At 41.5% G+C, this 13,852-nt stretch overlaps 1 protein-coding gene across 2 annotated transcripts in view; it reads right to left on the bottom strand.

Annotated features, from left to right (window-relative positions):
- Positions 1-3,869: 3,869 nt before the first annotated feature.
- The window catches only part of LOC146788680 (receptor-transporting protein 3-like), a 29,903-nt gene continuing 19,920 nt past the window's right edge, over positions 3,870-13,852 (bottom strand). Inside the window, exons 2-3 of one of the 2 annotated variants that reach the window (XR_014970897.1) lie at positions 6,783-9,064; positions 3,870-6,737 (exon numbers count right to left, since the gene is read on the bottom strand). Coding sequence is in view for 1 of the 2 variants with exons in the window: in XM_085635910.1 (XP_085492036.1) it covers positions 8,500-9,064 (565 nt within the window). In the remaining variant the exon portion in view is untranslated. Of the gene's footprint in view, positions 9,065-13,852 lie in introns of both variants that reach the window. The other variant, XM_085635910.1, reaches the window with a different exon arrangement.

The following is a 13,852-nucleotide window of genomic DNA, read 5'->3' on the forward strand; positions in this document are numbered from 1 at the left end:
TAAAAAAAATCACCAGTGTCACGTACGTAGAATGGGAGTGTTTGTACCAGTGGCTGGAGAAAATGATCCACATATTTTGACGTGTTTTCCAGCATACTACCTCTTGAGGAGACTATTGGTCTTCCAGAAGGGGTAGCAGCGTCCTTATGCAATTTAGGCAGTAGATATAGAGCTGGTATCTTAGGAAATTTCCATAATAAAAATTTCAACGCTTCTATTTCCAAGATTCTCTTATCTTTCCACTCACTCAGCTGGCTCTCTTATGCCTTGTTGCTTTAGGCATGACACTCTTTTGATGATTTCTAATATCGTTCAGCATCATTAAGTTGTTTCATGCCCTCACTGAGATACATTGCTCTAGGCCATACCACAACGTTCCCTACCTTCTCAGATTTTGTTTATGATATTACTGGTGTTACTTTCTAATTCTCTTATAGCCTCAATTTGAACTTTTTTCAAATCTTTAGTACCATAGACTCTTTGAGAATTAATTTGTTTGAGTTCTTTGATCATCCCTTGTTCAAATATGTTAATTGCCTCATTCATTATCTGTGGCAAAAAGATTGATTGAAGTCGAAATCCACTGGGGGCACTAATACCAATATTGATATCATCGTTAACCACATTTAAAATGGCATTATCAACATTAATATCTAATTCATCCCCTAATTCATGCATTATATACAGTAAATCTAAATCATTGGCATCAAGAATATTGCATGTTTCTTTACGTTGTTCCTGCTTTTTCATAGGCATGGTAGCATACCATTTCCTAATCTTCATTTTTCGTACAAAGTGGAACAAATCAACACGACAATCAGTGTAATTAAAATTTGCTGTTGGTCAGAACGAGAGTCCTAGGGATAAAACATTCATTTGATTTTTAGTTAAAGTCAAATTAGATAAATTTACCACAGTTTTGGTATCCATCATTTGGCCGATTTCTTTCCGATTGTTACGGGGCTTGCTTCTTGGTTTTTTGGCTCCTGCTTGCCTCCTCTGCCTCCTCGTCCATGACCTCTTTTGGCCGGTGTACCTCTGTTGCTCGGGTTGTTGGCTCTTCCATGGGCCATGAGGTTGAATTCCTTTAAAAAATTGGCTTTTACTGCCAAAGCTTCATTTTGGACTAGAGCAACAGTGTCTGTCTGATGGTTATTGCTTGATTTAGCACTTTCGCCCACTGTGATACTCGGCATGGATGCTTCTCTGCCTAGTTGCACCAGATGATGTGGATGGTTGCTCTTCCACTCATGCCTCTTCTGTCACAGACCTGAGATGATCAAAATTTTTCCCAAAAGTAAGGATTTGTCCCTTTTGATAATCGATCTCATTGCGACTAAATTTTCTTTGTTTTTTTATTTTGATTTCTTCTTCCACTTTAGAAAGTCTTGTTTCAATGTTGGCACGGCACAGACTATTCTGTTTAAATCATACGCCGTGCATTTGGAATTGATACACTTTTTAAAGCACTGATGAAAGCTACTGCTGAAACACTTCTGCTATTGAATTAAAGAGTATTTCAGCAATCCCCGCGAGTGCCTATGCCTGCTTAATGTATGCAAATTTGGCAGAGAGGTAGTCCTCAGGTCAAGGATGTGCCTTTTGTAGGTCTGGTGTAAATCTGTTCAGTAGGTCCTGAGAAAATAGCATTTAAATCAATATATATATCTGTAAGCGCGCTCCGTGTGCTTACCGTAAGCTTACCGTACGCGTACGGTGCCGTGCGCGAGCTCAATTCTGATTGGTGGTTACATGACTGTAAACATTCGAATCGGTCGAAATCAGGAAGTGTCGGCCGCCATTTTCTGTCTCTCGCACTGAGAAACAAAGGTGGGGAACGTGAAACGGGGGCAACGAAGAGAGTTGCAGACCCCCTAGTGTTTGTCAGGGGGTCCAAGAAGGACCCAACAGTACGAAAAATAAATTTAATAATTTTAAAAAAAAATCGCGGGGTACGCGTACGGTAAGCTTACCGTACGCGCACGGCAAAAAAAATTACAAAATAAAAATAAAGAAGTAACAATCACATTTATTAAATAAATTAAAGGACCCACAAGGGAGAAAAAAACAAATGTTACTGCGTAAAAAAAGGCGAGGCGCGCACGGCATGGACTGCGCAACGTGGGCGCTCGGTGCGCGAAGTGCACCGAGCGCCCACAGCGCGTGCACGGTGCGCGAAGCGCACCGTGCGCGCAGGGTGTGCGCATAGTGAAAAACCAGAAAAAAAAATACTAAATAAATACATAACTTAGCATTTAAAAAAACGTACAAATTCACTGAAAAAACCATAGGTTTCACACACGTTATAGTTAGGAATTATCATTTACAAAACCTTGCAAATTCACTTAAAAAACCATAGGTTTCACACATGTTATAGTTAGCTGTACATTTCACTCATAAAAAACCAATGAAATTCCACGTTATAGTTAGATCAGGTAACTATAACTTGCGCGACCGCAATCCACAATGTGTAATTTCAGATGTCATCATTGATGTCATGAGTGATGTCACTGACCATGTCATGAGTGATGTACTATGTGACGTCATCAGCAGTTTATTGTGGGCGCGCAAGTTATAGTTACCTGATCTAACTATAACGTGGAATTTCATTGGTTTTTTACGAGTGAAATGTACAGCTAACTATAACATGTGTGAAACCTATGGTTTTTTAAGTGAATATATATATATATATATATATATATATATATATATATATATATATATATATATATATTATTCCAAAACGACGGTGCCTGCTTGAGAACCACTCAAACACAGATGAAGGTCACCAGCCTTTAATAGTAGGTCATTGCCTAAGGGAAACCAATGACGGGAAGGGCAGGCGCATAAAGGGGCGTGCCCAGTACACAGCCATTACAACGCGGTCAGAACCACGTGCAGCATCCATAGAAAGAGGAAAACACCTCTTGTGATTGTGATCATCCCTGCAATGCAGGCACCCATGCACCATGGTGCAATGGTGCCTGTGTTAGCGCATGGCAGTCAATAGTGCGCCAGTGCAGGGGAGAGCACAGAGATCCGTCATATTGTTGTAAACATGACGCATCCCTTTGCTTCGGAAGTAATACTGCGTGGTGCAGCCAAATGGCTTACGGCACCGCACTGCGTTACTTCCTTGTAAATATGGCCCTCTGTGTTTTATGTCACAAATTGGACGACACATGAATTGGGGAGAACAGGGGATTGTTCTGAATATCGCTCTGTGCTAGATCATGAAGGGGCATATTTACAAGGAGTTACCGTCACCAGAACGCCACTTTTACCGATGCTCTGGGGGTCTAAACTAAGAGTAACTCAGGTGTGCTCCGCATTCTTGTGAATATGGCGCAGCATCACTGTGTTTTGAAACTGTCGGAGCGCAGCGTTACCAATTTTGGCGAAACACCGCACTCTTCTAGTTTCTTGTGCAAATGCCCTGAAGTTGTGCATCACTTTGACACAAGGTTATCTCAGGTGACTGCATTTCTGTGACCTTTTGATTGTATATCTGCTGGCTCTCCTCGATAAGCCATGTTCTTCGAATGATACATACAGACTGATATGTCACGACTCGAGCATATTGTGTATTACAAATGACAATAAATATATGTTTAAAAATGTCTGATTTGGAATCCAGATTTCTGCACACACATGAGACGGCCAAAGGTCTGAATAAAGTCCATCCCCTTGGAGAGGTTCGAGCGCGCGCCCTGTGGGACCCCACCTTGTTGTTGCACCTCTTGGTGTAATTAAAACCACCACTGCCGGGGTCCCTTGATTCACCCCTAAAGAACCAGCCTCTCACTGCCACACATCTCTTCTCTTCATTCACAGGCAGTCCACGCCACATCACAACACGAGGCATCTCATATTTTCATCAACACAAAGGTGTCTGAAACTTTATTAAAGTAATATGGATAGCATGTAGACTTTTTTTATGCTCAAATATATTTACAGTGGTGTAAATAAGGTTTGACAGATTTGCAAAAAAAAATTCCAGACAGAGAAATAAAATCTATACGTGAGAACATATATTTACACAATGTCGTTTAACAGATTATGCAGATTTCCAGCCAGAGAAATACATGATTTCCAGCAGAAATCAATGATATATTTTCACTAACAGATTTCCAAACTTAGAAATAAAGTACATGCGCAACGAAAGCAAAAGGTATCAGTAACTTGGAAATCACAGTTATATAAGACTTTTACCAACTAAAAAACATCATATATAAAGGTAAAATAAATTTTCCATTGTGCACGTTCAGTTTCATAGCATAATAGATAAATGGACTATGTTCCATTGTGTTTGCATGTCTTGAGTGTGTGTGTGTGTGTGTTTGTGTCCACATGTGCTTGCGTGTCGACTTCCATGGTCATGTGCACTGTGCTCATATGGGTAGACACTTGTGTGCAGTTGTGTGTTTGGGTATGTGTGCAGGCGGTGAATGTTTGCAGCTGTGTGCCCATAGGGTTGTTTTACAAGCGTGTGTATGGCTGCCTGAAAATGACTGTGCTTGTGTGTGTAGTGCTTAATTTCAGCCGGTGGTTGCCTGTGGGGCCCACTGGCACTCATTTTTGAGGACTGGTCCTTATTTTTCCTCATCAAACATTGACCACGAGCACCAGAATAACCCACCACGGGGAAAGAAGCAGGAAGGGAAAGACAAGAAAACTGTCGCAAAGGGAGAAAGCAGGTACCTGCAGAAGTGAGATAAAGGGACGGGGAGTGTCTGGTAATGGAAGGCAGAGCCACTAGGTCGACTCAAGTCTACGCTGCCATGGCATTAGGTGTGCCGACCTCTAAGCGCACCAGCCGTGGTTTTCTGAGCAGTGCTTTGACATGTGTGTTGTGTGTGTGTGGGTGAGCGTGAGCGTGTGTGTTGTGTGTGTGTGGTTTGTGTGTGTGTTGTGTGGTGTGTGTTGTGTGTGTGTTTGTGGTGTGTGTGTTGTGTGTGTGTGTGTGGGTGTGTGTGTGTGTTGTGTGTGTGTTGTGTGGTGTGTGTGTTGTGTGTGTGGTGTGTGTTGTGTGTGTGTTGTGTGGTGTGTGTGTTGTGTGTGTGGTGTGTGTGTTGTGTATGTGTGTGCGTGTGTTTGTTGTGTGCTCACGCGCACAATTTGCAAAGATGGAATTTGTCATGGTACTCTTTTAGACTTCACTAGCTGGTGAGGTTTAGAACAGAGCAGTGAAAAGTCCCACAAAAAGCAGAAATGGTGGGGAAAAGCTCCAGACACTCGCTTGTGGAAGAATTCTCCAGCACTTTGCTTGCTGCGCTGCGTTGCAGGACACCTTTGTAAATCTGCCCCTACATTTCTTGTAGGGCTTCACCATATTTTGCGGATGAAGCTTCGTGAATGAGACATTAAAGCCACAAATGTGCTAAGTTTGCTGCCTGTGTCTAGCTGAACCCCTCTGGCATTTTTCTGCCAAACCCCTCTGTGCAGCCCTCGCCAGTGACTCCTTCAACTGAGGACATTATTGCGGAAGGAGCTCCTCAAACATAAGGTGCTTTGTTTACACCGCTACTCCCTGTGTGGGATTCAACTGAATCCAGATTATGAACTCCAGGGTTTGTGGGGAGGGAGGGCAGAAACATGTTGAGGCTGATCACAAGCAATACAGATCAGGCAGCTCAGAATAGGAGGACAGAACCTCTGATTCCAGCCGGTAATTCCTCCCCTCCACCATGCTAATTAGAAATTACTTGTAGCAGAACAAATCTGTGAATGGTAACACCAAGGGAGACACTGAAGGTGAGTTTAGACCCTGTGACTCAGAATGAGATAGTCCACTTTCCCCTCTTGGACATCACTCCACCTGAATCGTAATCGGCTTCTTCAGTAGGAAAGTTGGTTTTACCACTGCACTATGCAGATTCCCACCCATTTGTAAACAGTGGCAGACATCTACTGTTCTAATCACTTATGGTTTCAAAGCAAGTGGCCTGTTGTGAGGGCAGTTTTTAATTTGAGCCGGTGGTTTCCGGTGCTCAGCACAGGCAATTAATTGCCAACACAAGCACTTATGAAAGTCTGCCACATGGTGGCGCTGTCCGTCTAATTTAGAGATTTGCACAACAACAGTTGCTTATTAATTCACTATGCATTACAAATGACTGATACCTGATGCCCAAGCCATTCTTATACCTTAGGGGGCTTGAATAGTGTGAATTGGCACACTCGTAGGAGTGTGTTGATTAGAGGTTCTGTAGGTACTGTCATTGGCAGCCCTAACAGACGCAATGGGTGGTGCAAGCTGCAGCTAGCTCTTGATGAGTGACCCAGCCCTTATTTCTTTACCAATTAAGCACTGCAATGAGGGGCAGTAATATCGCACCCGATAATTACCAAAACCACTGCGTACGGTATCTACCAGTTGCCGTACCACCTCCTGTCCTCTGTTTGCCACTTTCGGCTGAGAGTTAGCACGCTAACACCTCACACTTCCCCCTTCAGAGCTTCCAATCTGTGAATATTTTAGTTTTTGTCAACTTTTATGTCTCCAAGTATTACCAGGCAAAATGTGTGTGGGCAAAAATGTGTGACATTTGTGCACTATTTGTAAACCTGAGTCAGACGTAAACTTCTGTCAGTTGTCAGGTATTTGGTGGGGAAAAGTAGTCTCCAATGGTCTGCAAATAGTAAAGTAATTGGAGAGATTGCTGGTTTTTTCAATCATGCGCTATTTAACCAACTAAGGGGTATATCTACAAGGCGGCGATATAAAATTATCGCCGCTTTTCCTGCCGTTTTTGGCCGAACAGCGGCGATAATTTTATCGCTATATTAGCAAGGTCACGCTATCGTGTGAAACCTTGCCTTAGCACCTGAATTCCTAACGTCCATCTTTGCATCTCTAATGAAATGCAAAGTGGGCGTTCCTCCCCAGGATAACAGGAGAAATGTCGCTAAGCGACATTTATCCTATTATCAAGCCTCGCGCAAAGCAGCATAGCGACAGGAAAAGTAGCGATAACCTCTGTTATTGCTACTTTCCTTACGCCTGCTTTGAAACTGACTTAGATATGATATCCTATGGAAGGTGGATATCATGGCTAAGTATGTGAGGCCCTATCAGCAAGCTATCGCCAAACTTCGTGGGATTATCGCTGGGTTTCCAGCGATAATCTCACGTTTTGCAGTTAGAGCTAGGATTTTTATCGCTTTTGAGATAAGCGTTGCTAATAGCACCCTATCTTAGTGATAAAAATCCACGTTAGCCTGCGATAATTATCCTAGCGCTAAGTGCGCTTAGCGATAATTATCGCCGGTTGTTGCTGATATGCCACCAATTTCACATTTGTCTTTGGAGCGGTTTATGTTTTAAGTAGTTTTAAAGTTCGCTCTTCAAAGCTGGATCTTTTTGATAGATGTTCTTTGCAGTGGTGGTGTTCCGTTATTTTTCCTATTAAATTGTTTCTCTGTATTGTAATTTTAAAATACTTTTTTGTCACACATATTGTTTAAAATGAAACTGGTGTTAGAGGCAGTACTAAAGCAGCTCTTAGAACATTCTGATAGGTGTTTTTTTTTTTTTTTAAATGTCATCAATATATGGCAAGCGATGAAACTTTAAAGCACAGGCTTCTTGTTCATTGATCATAACAACATGACAATTTAATACCATTATAAAATTGCATGTGAAGACTTTACTTAATATGTTTCAAGAGCATCTCTCATTCTTGGTTTTGCAATCTAATGTATCCAAATCTATTTTGCAAACAATAGGACAATTTAAAAAAAAGCAAATCTAAATTAGATACAAGAGAGTGGATTTTCACGACACACAAAATTTTCTTTGAGAAAATGATCCACCTGGGATATCACAAGATTGCTCACAGCAATCTGTACCATCGACTAGGACGCCACAGCTGCCTGAAAATGAGCTAGAAAGACCATCGCCACCAAGACAAGGCAATGTCCCAAATGCCCCAATGTGTCAATCTACAGCAAAAATTCCGAATGCAATTATCGGTGCCAGCCAGCGGCAATGCATTCAGTCGCCATCGAAGAGTGGATATTCCACTAATGATGCTCTGAAAATGATGATGCCATTACACATGGTCAAAAATACCCATGGTGCACCAGGCAAAGGACCATCTCATTTACAAGGCTGAAAATGAGTGTCAAACACATTTACAACACCCTGAAATACTTAGCCCTATCCTAATGGCTTAATTCTCTTTTTTGCAGTGCCTTGGAGTCTTTGCAGAGCCTGAGAATTATCAGGAGTTCAATTTTACTGTAGCTCATCTGTGTGACAATGCCTTAGTATGCCACCCATCCATTAACCCAAGAAAAATCATGCAAACCAGTTCTATCAATAAATAAAAAGAAGTTGTCTCCGAGCTTAAGACAGACCTGAGACGACTCTCTGCAGTTTAAGACAGACGTAAAACGTCATTAATCCAGAAAATATGAAGCCAGGAGTACTTCAGCCTAATTTACGTAAGACTGTTGTTAACCAAGGAAGGTCTTAGTAAATTAGACCCATGTTTTCTACTTTACTGTGTACAAAATGAATATTATGAGTAACAGTAAAGCAAGAAGCAGACAGCAAAAGCCACAGCACTTCCACAAACAAGAGTCACAAACTGGCTGGTCTTCGGATTGGTCAGTGCAAGGCTCTGGGATGGTGATGTGAACGGGCTGATTTGACTCTAGAGTGTAGTGCACAGAATTTGCCTTGGCAGGAGATGTCTTCCTAGAAGACCTCTTGCCACTTGGAGTCCAGGGACAGATCCCTAGCTGGCAGGCCTCACAGTTCTCAGGCTGGTGTGGCCCATGGAGGTTTCCATACATAAAGGTGGGTTGCGGCTCGTCATTTACATACTCGCCGTAGCATGACTCCCGGATGGAGATCAGCAGGTTGTTTAAGATGATGTTGATGTTCTCCTCAGTAAACTCTGGTTCTTCATAAACTCCTGCTTGGCAGCTATTACACTTCTGCCTGAGGATATTCATTTTCACAGTCCCTCGTCTTCTCTTCTTTTCCAGTTTCATTTGGAAGAATATCGGTACATGTGCTGATGCCCAGGCGTGGCCGCAGCGCGAGCAGCGGAACCTGTGGGCGGAAAAGGCAGAACAAGTCACCTGGTCCTGGAAGAGCAACAGCGCAAAGCGTAATGACATCGAGTGCAGAGTCTGCACTCTCTCCCAATCCCTAAATACTGTGTGCCAGTTACACATCCCTTTGATAGTCTTCAATTACTTCCCCCAATGAGAACTATATCACACCGTATGATCTTTTTACCCTCTCTGCTACATAGACATGCCAAGGTTCAAGTTGTAACTTTGTAGGTCTCACGTAGGCAGCGCTGTCTCTTTGAGACATGCTGTATCTAGGAAATGGGCTGGAAAAAACACCCATCTTTTTCATTAGTTCCTCTTGCTGTTTTTTAAAAATACTGGCTTTTCATTGGTGAATACACTTAGTTGTCCCTCCTTTTGGAATTTTGTATCCTGCAATGTAGACTGCCCCTCTTACATGTGTTCTTACTGTTCAGGTTATTTATACTTAGAGAGAAATCATTTTTTAGCTGTCCTGCCTCAGTGCTCGTTAACTGTTCTGTTTACTTGAGCAATTAAACTTCACTCCCTCGCTTCATGTCCCTTAATCTCTTGTGCCTCCGCCTCTGCCCTCCCACAACACTGCTTCAGTCCTTTCATGTCCCTTAACCCCCTGACCACGGAGGAAATTCCGCCGCGATGCTGGATAAATAATGAGTGGGTGGGGTTCGGACGGCCCTGGCAGTCCCCTGCATGTAACCATTTGCATGTGTGTGGAACCTCAGACTGGGTGCCCTCAGGTAACAGATCATATTGTTTGCTTTAGCAAGTTGAAAAAAAATGCTCCTAGCTTAATGTAATATATAAATTAGAACAAAGTATTGGAAGGGGCTTTTAAACAATCTCCATCTTACACATTGTGATACATTATTTGCATAGAAATTGTGCAATTTTAACTGGGTCTCTTGTTCCAAAATGTGCTCCATTGAGCTTTTCAAATGTGTTGTCCTGATGTTTCACAAGCTAAGTAGAGGGAAGGGGAAAGGTTATGTACAGTGACACAGCACTGATTAAAGGCCTCTGGTCCCAGTGGTAATTCCTCATTCTAAGTCCTCTAGACAGTGCGGCTAGCTGCTAGGTCCTGTCGGTAATTCCTCATTCTAAGTCCCCTAGACAGTGCGGCTAGCTGCTAGGTCCCATCTGTAATTCCTCAATCTAAGTCTTCCAGACAGTGCGGCTAGATGCTTCTCTGGTCCCGTCGGTAATTCCTGATTCTAAGTCTTCCAGACAGTGCTGCTAGGTGTTTCTCTGGTCCTGCTGGAAATTCCCACATTTGAAGTCCTCTAGTTAGTGCTGCAGCTGTGTCTCTGTTCCCAGTGGTAATTTCTCACTCTTAGTCCTCTAGGCAGTGCTGCTAGCTGCTGCTCTGGTCCCATTGGTAATTCCTCATTCTTAGTCCTCTAGGCAGTATTGCTAGCTGCTTCTCTGGTCCTGTCAGCAATTCCTCATCCTATGCTGCTAGGTGCTTCTCTGGTCTCATCAGTAATTCCTCATTCCGAATCCTTTAGGCTGAGCTGCAGCTGCATCTTTGCTCCTTTCAGTATTTCTTCATTCTAACTCCTCTAGACAGTGCTGCTAGCTGCTTCTCTGGTCCCGTTGGTAATTCCTCATTCTAACTTTTCTAAACAGTGCTGTAGCTGCTACTCTGGTCCTGTCAGTAATTCCTCATTCAAAGCCCTCAAGGCAGTGCTGCAGCTGTGTCTCTGTTCATACTTCCACTACACTCCAAACCAAGACAAGTAGGTAAAAGTCATTGTCATTTACAACGCCAATAGCTCTAACTGCAAAAAATACAAGACCTACTGTATTGCAAATGCTTGTTTACATATTCAGGCCAATGACAGGGACAGTTGGATGGCTCAGTGCACTAAGTTTCCAAAGGCATGATCTGTTTTCAACCTGGTGAACGCACAAAATATTGAGTTTTTTATATCATAATACCCAAATATCGTGTACAGAATATTGTTAGTACAAAGATATTGTGTCAAGATTATTGAAAATAATATTGTTTCCAATTGTTTAATTTAAAATGGTTTGTATAAATACAGTTGTAAAGACATTGTTATTTATTGTTTGTTTGTTCTTTATGTACTTAAATTTAACTTCTTATTTCTAATGTATATTTTAATTTTTTGTTAACTATGTGTTGGTTTTGGAAGTAAGTTGTTGATTTTGTAGGGGAATAGGGTGGGAAGTTAATGTTTTTTTTTTTTCCAATTGTATATATATATATATATATATATATATATATATATATATATATATATATATAAATTCTCAAAAAACTGCTTGTGGTTCCAAACGTCACTACGGGTGAAAGAAAGCAGGCACGGACCACGATTCAGTGCTTTAGGTGATTTTATTTTTCATGTTCTCTGTCGGCCATGACGCGTTTCGATCCCTCCTGGATCTTGATCACATGACAGCGCTCATGGGCGTATTTTCCCTTTTTAAAGTGCTAGTGCCTAGTGCAATGTTCCGGTGACCCCACCATAGACAGAAAAGACATACTGTGGATCATGCGCATTGCTTTGCAAATGCTGTCACATTAATTACCAAGAGTAACCATGACATAAATAATAGATATAAGATCACCTAATTGCGATTTCTGGACAATAATATAAGTTAAATAACACTAGGTTCTGTACAAATAAATATACATATAAATATGCTCACAAAAAATAACCATGTTGCAGTAGTTAAAACACGGTCTGTGGTAAAACAGAAGTGCATCGTCTTACTATTATAAATATGTTGTGGTTAAAAGCCAATATTATATATATATATATATATATATATATATATATATATATATATATATATATATATATACATACATACATATATACATATATATATATTTTCACTGAAAAAACAATAGGTTTCAGGGACGTTATAGTAAGAAATTAGCATTTAAAAAAACCTTAGAAATTCACTGAAAAAAACAAGGGTTACAGGGACCTTATAGTTAGTTGGACATTTCACTCGTACAAAACCAGAGAAATGTGGCCGTTATAGTTAGTTCAGCTAACTATAACTCGCGCCTCCACAATGTACTGCTGATGACGTCACATATTACATCATTCATGACATGGTCAGTGACATCACTGATGACATCACTGATGGCATCTCAAATGACATCACTGATGACATCATCCACTGACTGTGTATTTCTATAAAGTTTAAATATGATTTATATATATGCCAAGGAGTATTGAAGAATGAGTGAGTGTATAAATGTCTGGATATATGATTTAGTAGGTGTGTGACTGTATAAGTGAGTGATTAAATGTGTCTGAATGCATGGGTTAGTGACTGATACAGACATTCACACAGTTTAGTTTGTCAGTTGGTGGGTAAGCAGTTGCATGGGTTGGTGAGTAGCTAAATGAGGATCTATATGGGTTATTAATTGGGTGACTGAGTATATGTATGGGTGCCTGAGTGTTTGTGTGGATGGTGTGGTGTGACTCTGTGCATAGATGTGTGAGTGGATGATTCACTGGGTGTATGGGTTCAAGAGTGCATCTGTGAAGCACTGTATGGGTGGGTTAATGTGTGTATGGGTGTGTTGATGAGTGAATGGCTACCTCAGTGGTACATGTGTGAGTAACTGCATATGTGAAAGGCAGTATATCTGAGTTTTGGAGTGTATAAATGACTATATGTGAGTGAGTGATTGTGAGAGTGGCTGTATGGATCAGTGTGTAGTTGTATTACTTATTGTATAAGAGTGTAAGTATGTGTTAGTATATGTTTGAATAAGTGAGGTGGTGTGAATATAACTGTATAGGTGAGTAAATGGGAGTGTGATTCATTCTTTGCATGACTGACTAGGTGTGTGAGTAACTCTATGGATGAGTGGTGGCTTGTGAGTGCCAGTATAGATGGATTTGTACTAACTGGTATTGGTGTCTCTATGGTTTCGAAAACAGTAGTCCGTATTTTAGAGTGGGTGTATCAAAGGTTATGTCAGGGTATGAGTAGGTGCATCAGATTATCACGTGGATGATCTCATCAGTGATGTCATCAGTGATGTCATTTGAGATGTCATCAGTGATGTCATCAGTGATGTCACTGACCATGTCATGAATGATGTAATATGTGACATCATCAAGAAAAGCGCAGAAAGAAGCAAGAAAAATGCAGAAAGAGGCAACAGAAGTCCAGAAAGATGAAGAAAAGTGCAGGAAGAAGTAAGAGATGTGCAGAAAGAACCAACAGAGGAGCAGAAAGTCATCCTGTGCCCCCAACTTTTTGCTGACGGGTACTGGTAGTAACTGACTGAGTAATCAGGCTTAGAGCCAGTGCTATGCTAAAAGACACTTAGAATACAGTGAAAACACCTACATACACTAGGGAACACTATCCATTTGGGGTACCCCTGTGATTTGTATGACCTCCTCTGTATTTGCCATGAGTTAGTGCCTGGGTCATTCCATGAGTACATGGGTACGGACTGGATGATTAGAGTACTGCAAGGAGAGTGCATGGTGAATTTATAACTGCTTGGGTTTTGTCGGAGTGATTGGATAAGTACATGGTGCTGGCTGGGTGATTGGAGGAGTGCATGGGTAGTGACAAGGAGATGGCTGGACTGCATCAGTAGTGATCAGGGGATTGTAGCAGTGCATGTGTTGGTGCCTTGGTCATTGCATGAGTACATGGGTAGTAACTGGATGATTAGAGTACAGCAAGGAGAGTGTATGGTGATTTTATAACTGCTTGGGTTTTGCGGAGTGATTGGATAAGTACATGGAACTGGCTGGGTGATTGGAGGAGT

Source organism: Triturus cristatus, chromosome 11, assembly GCF_964204655.1.
Source record: "Triturus cristatus chromosome 11, aTriCri1.1, whole genome shotgun sequence".
Classification (NCBI taxonomy): domain Eukaryota; kingdom Metazoa; phylum Chordata; class Amphibia; order Caudata; family Salamandridae; genus Triturus; species Triturus cristatus.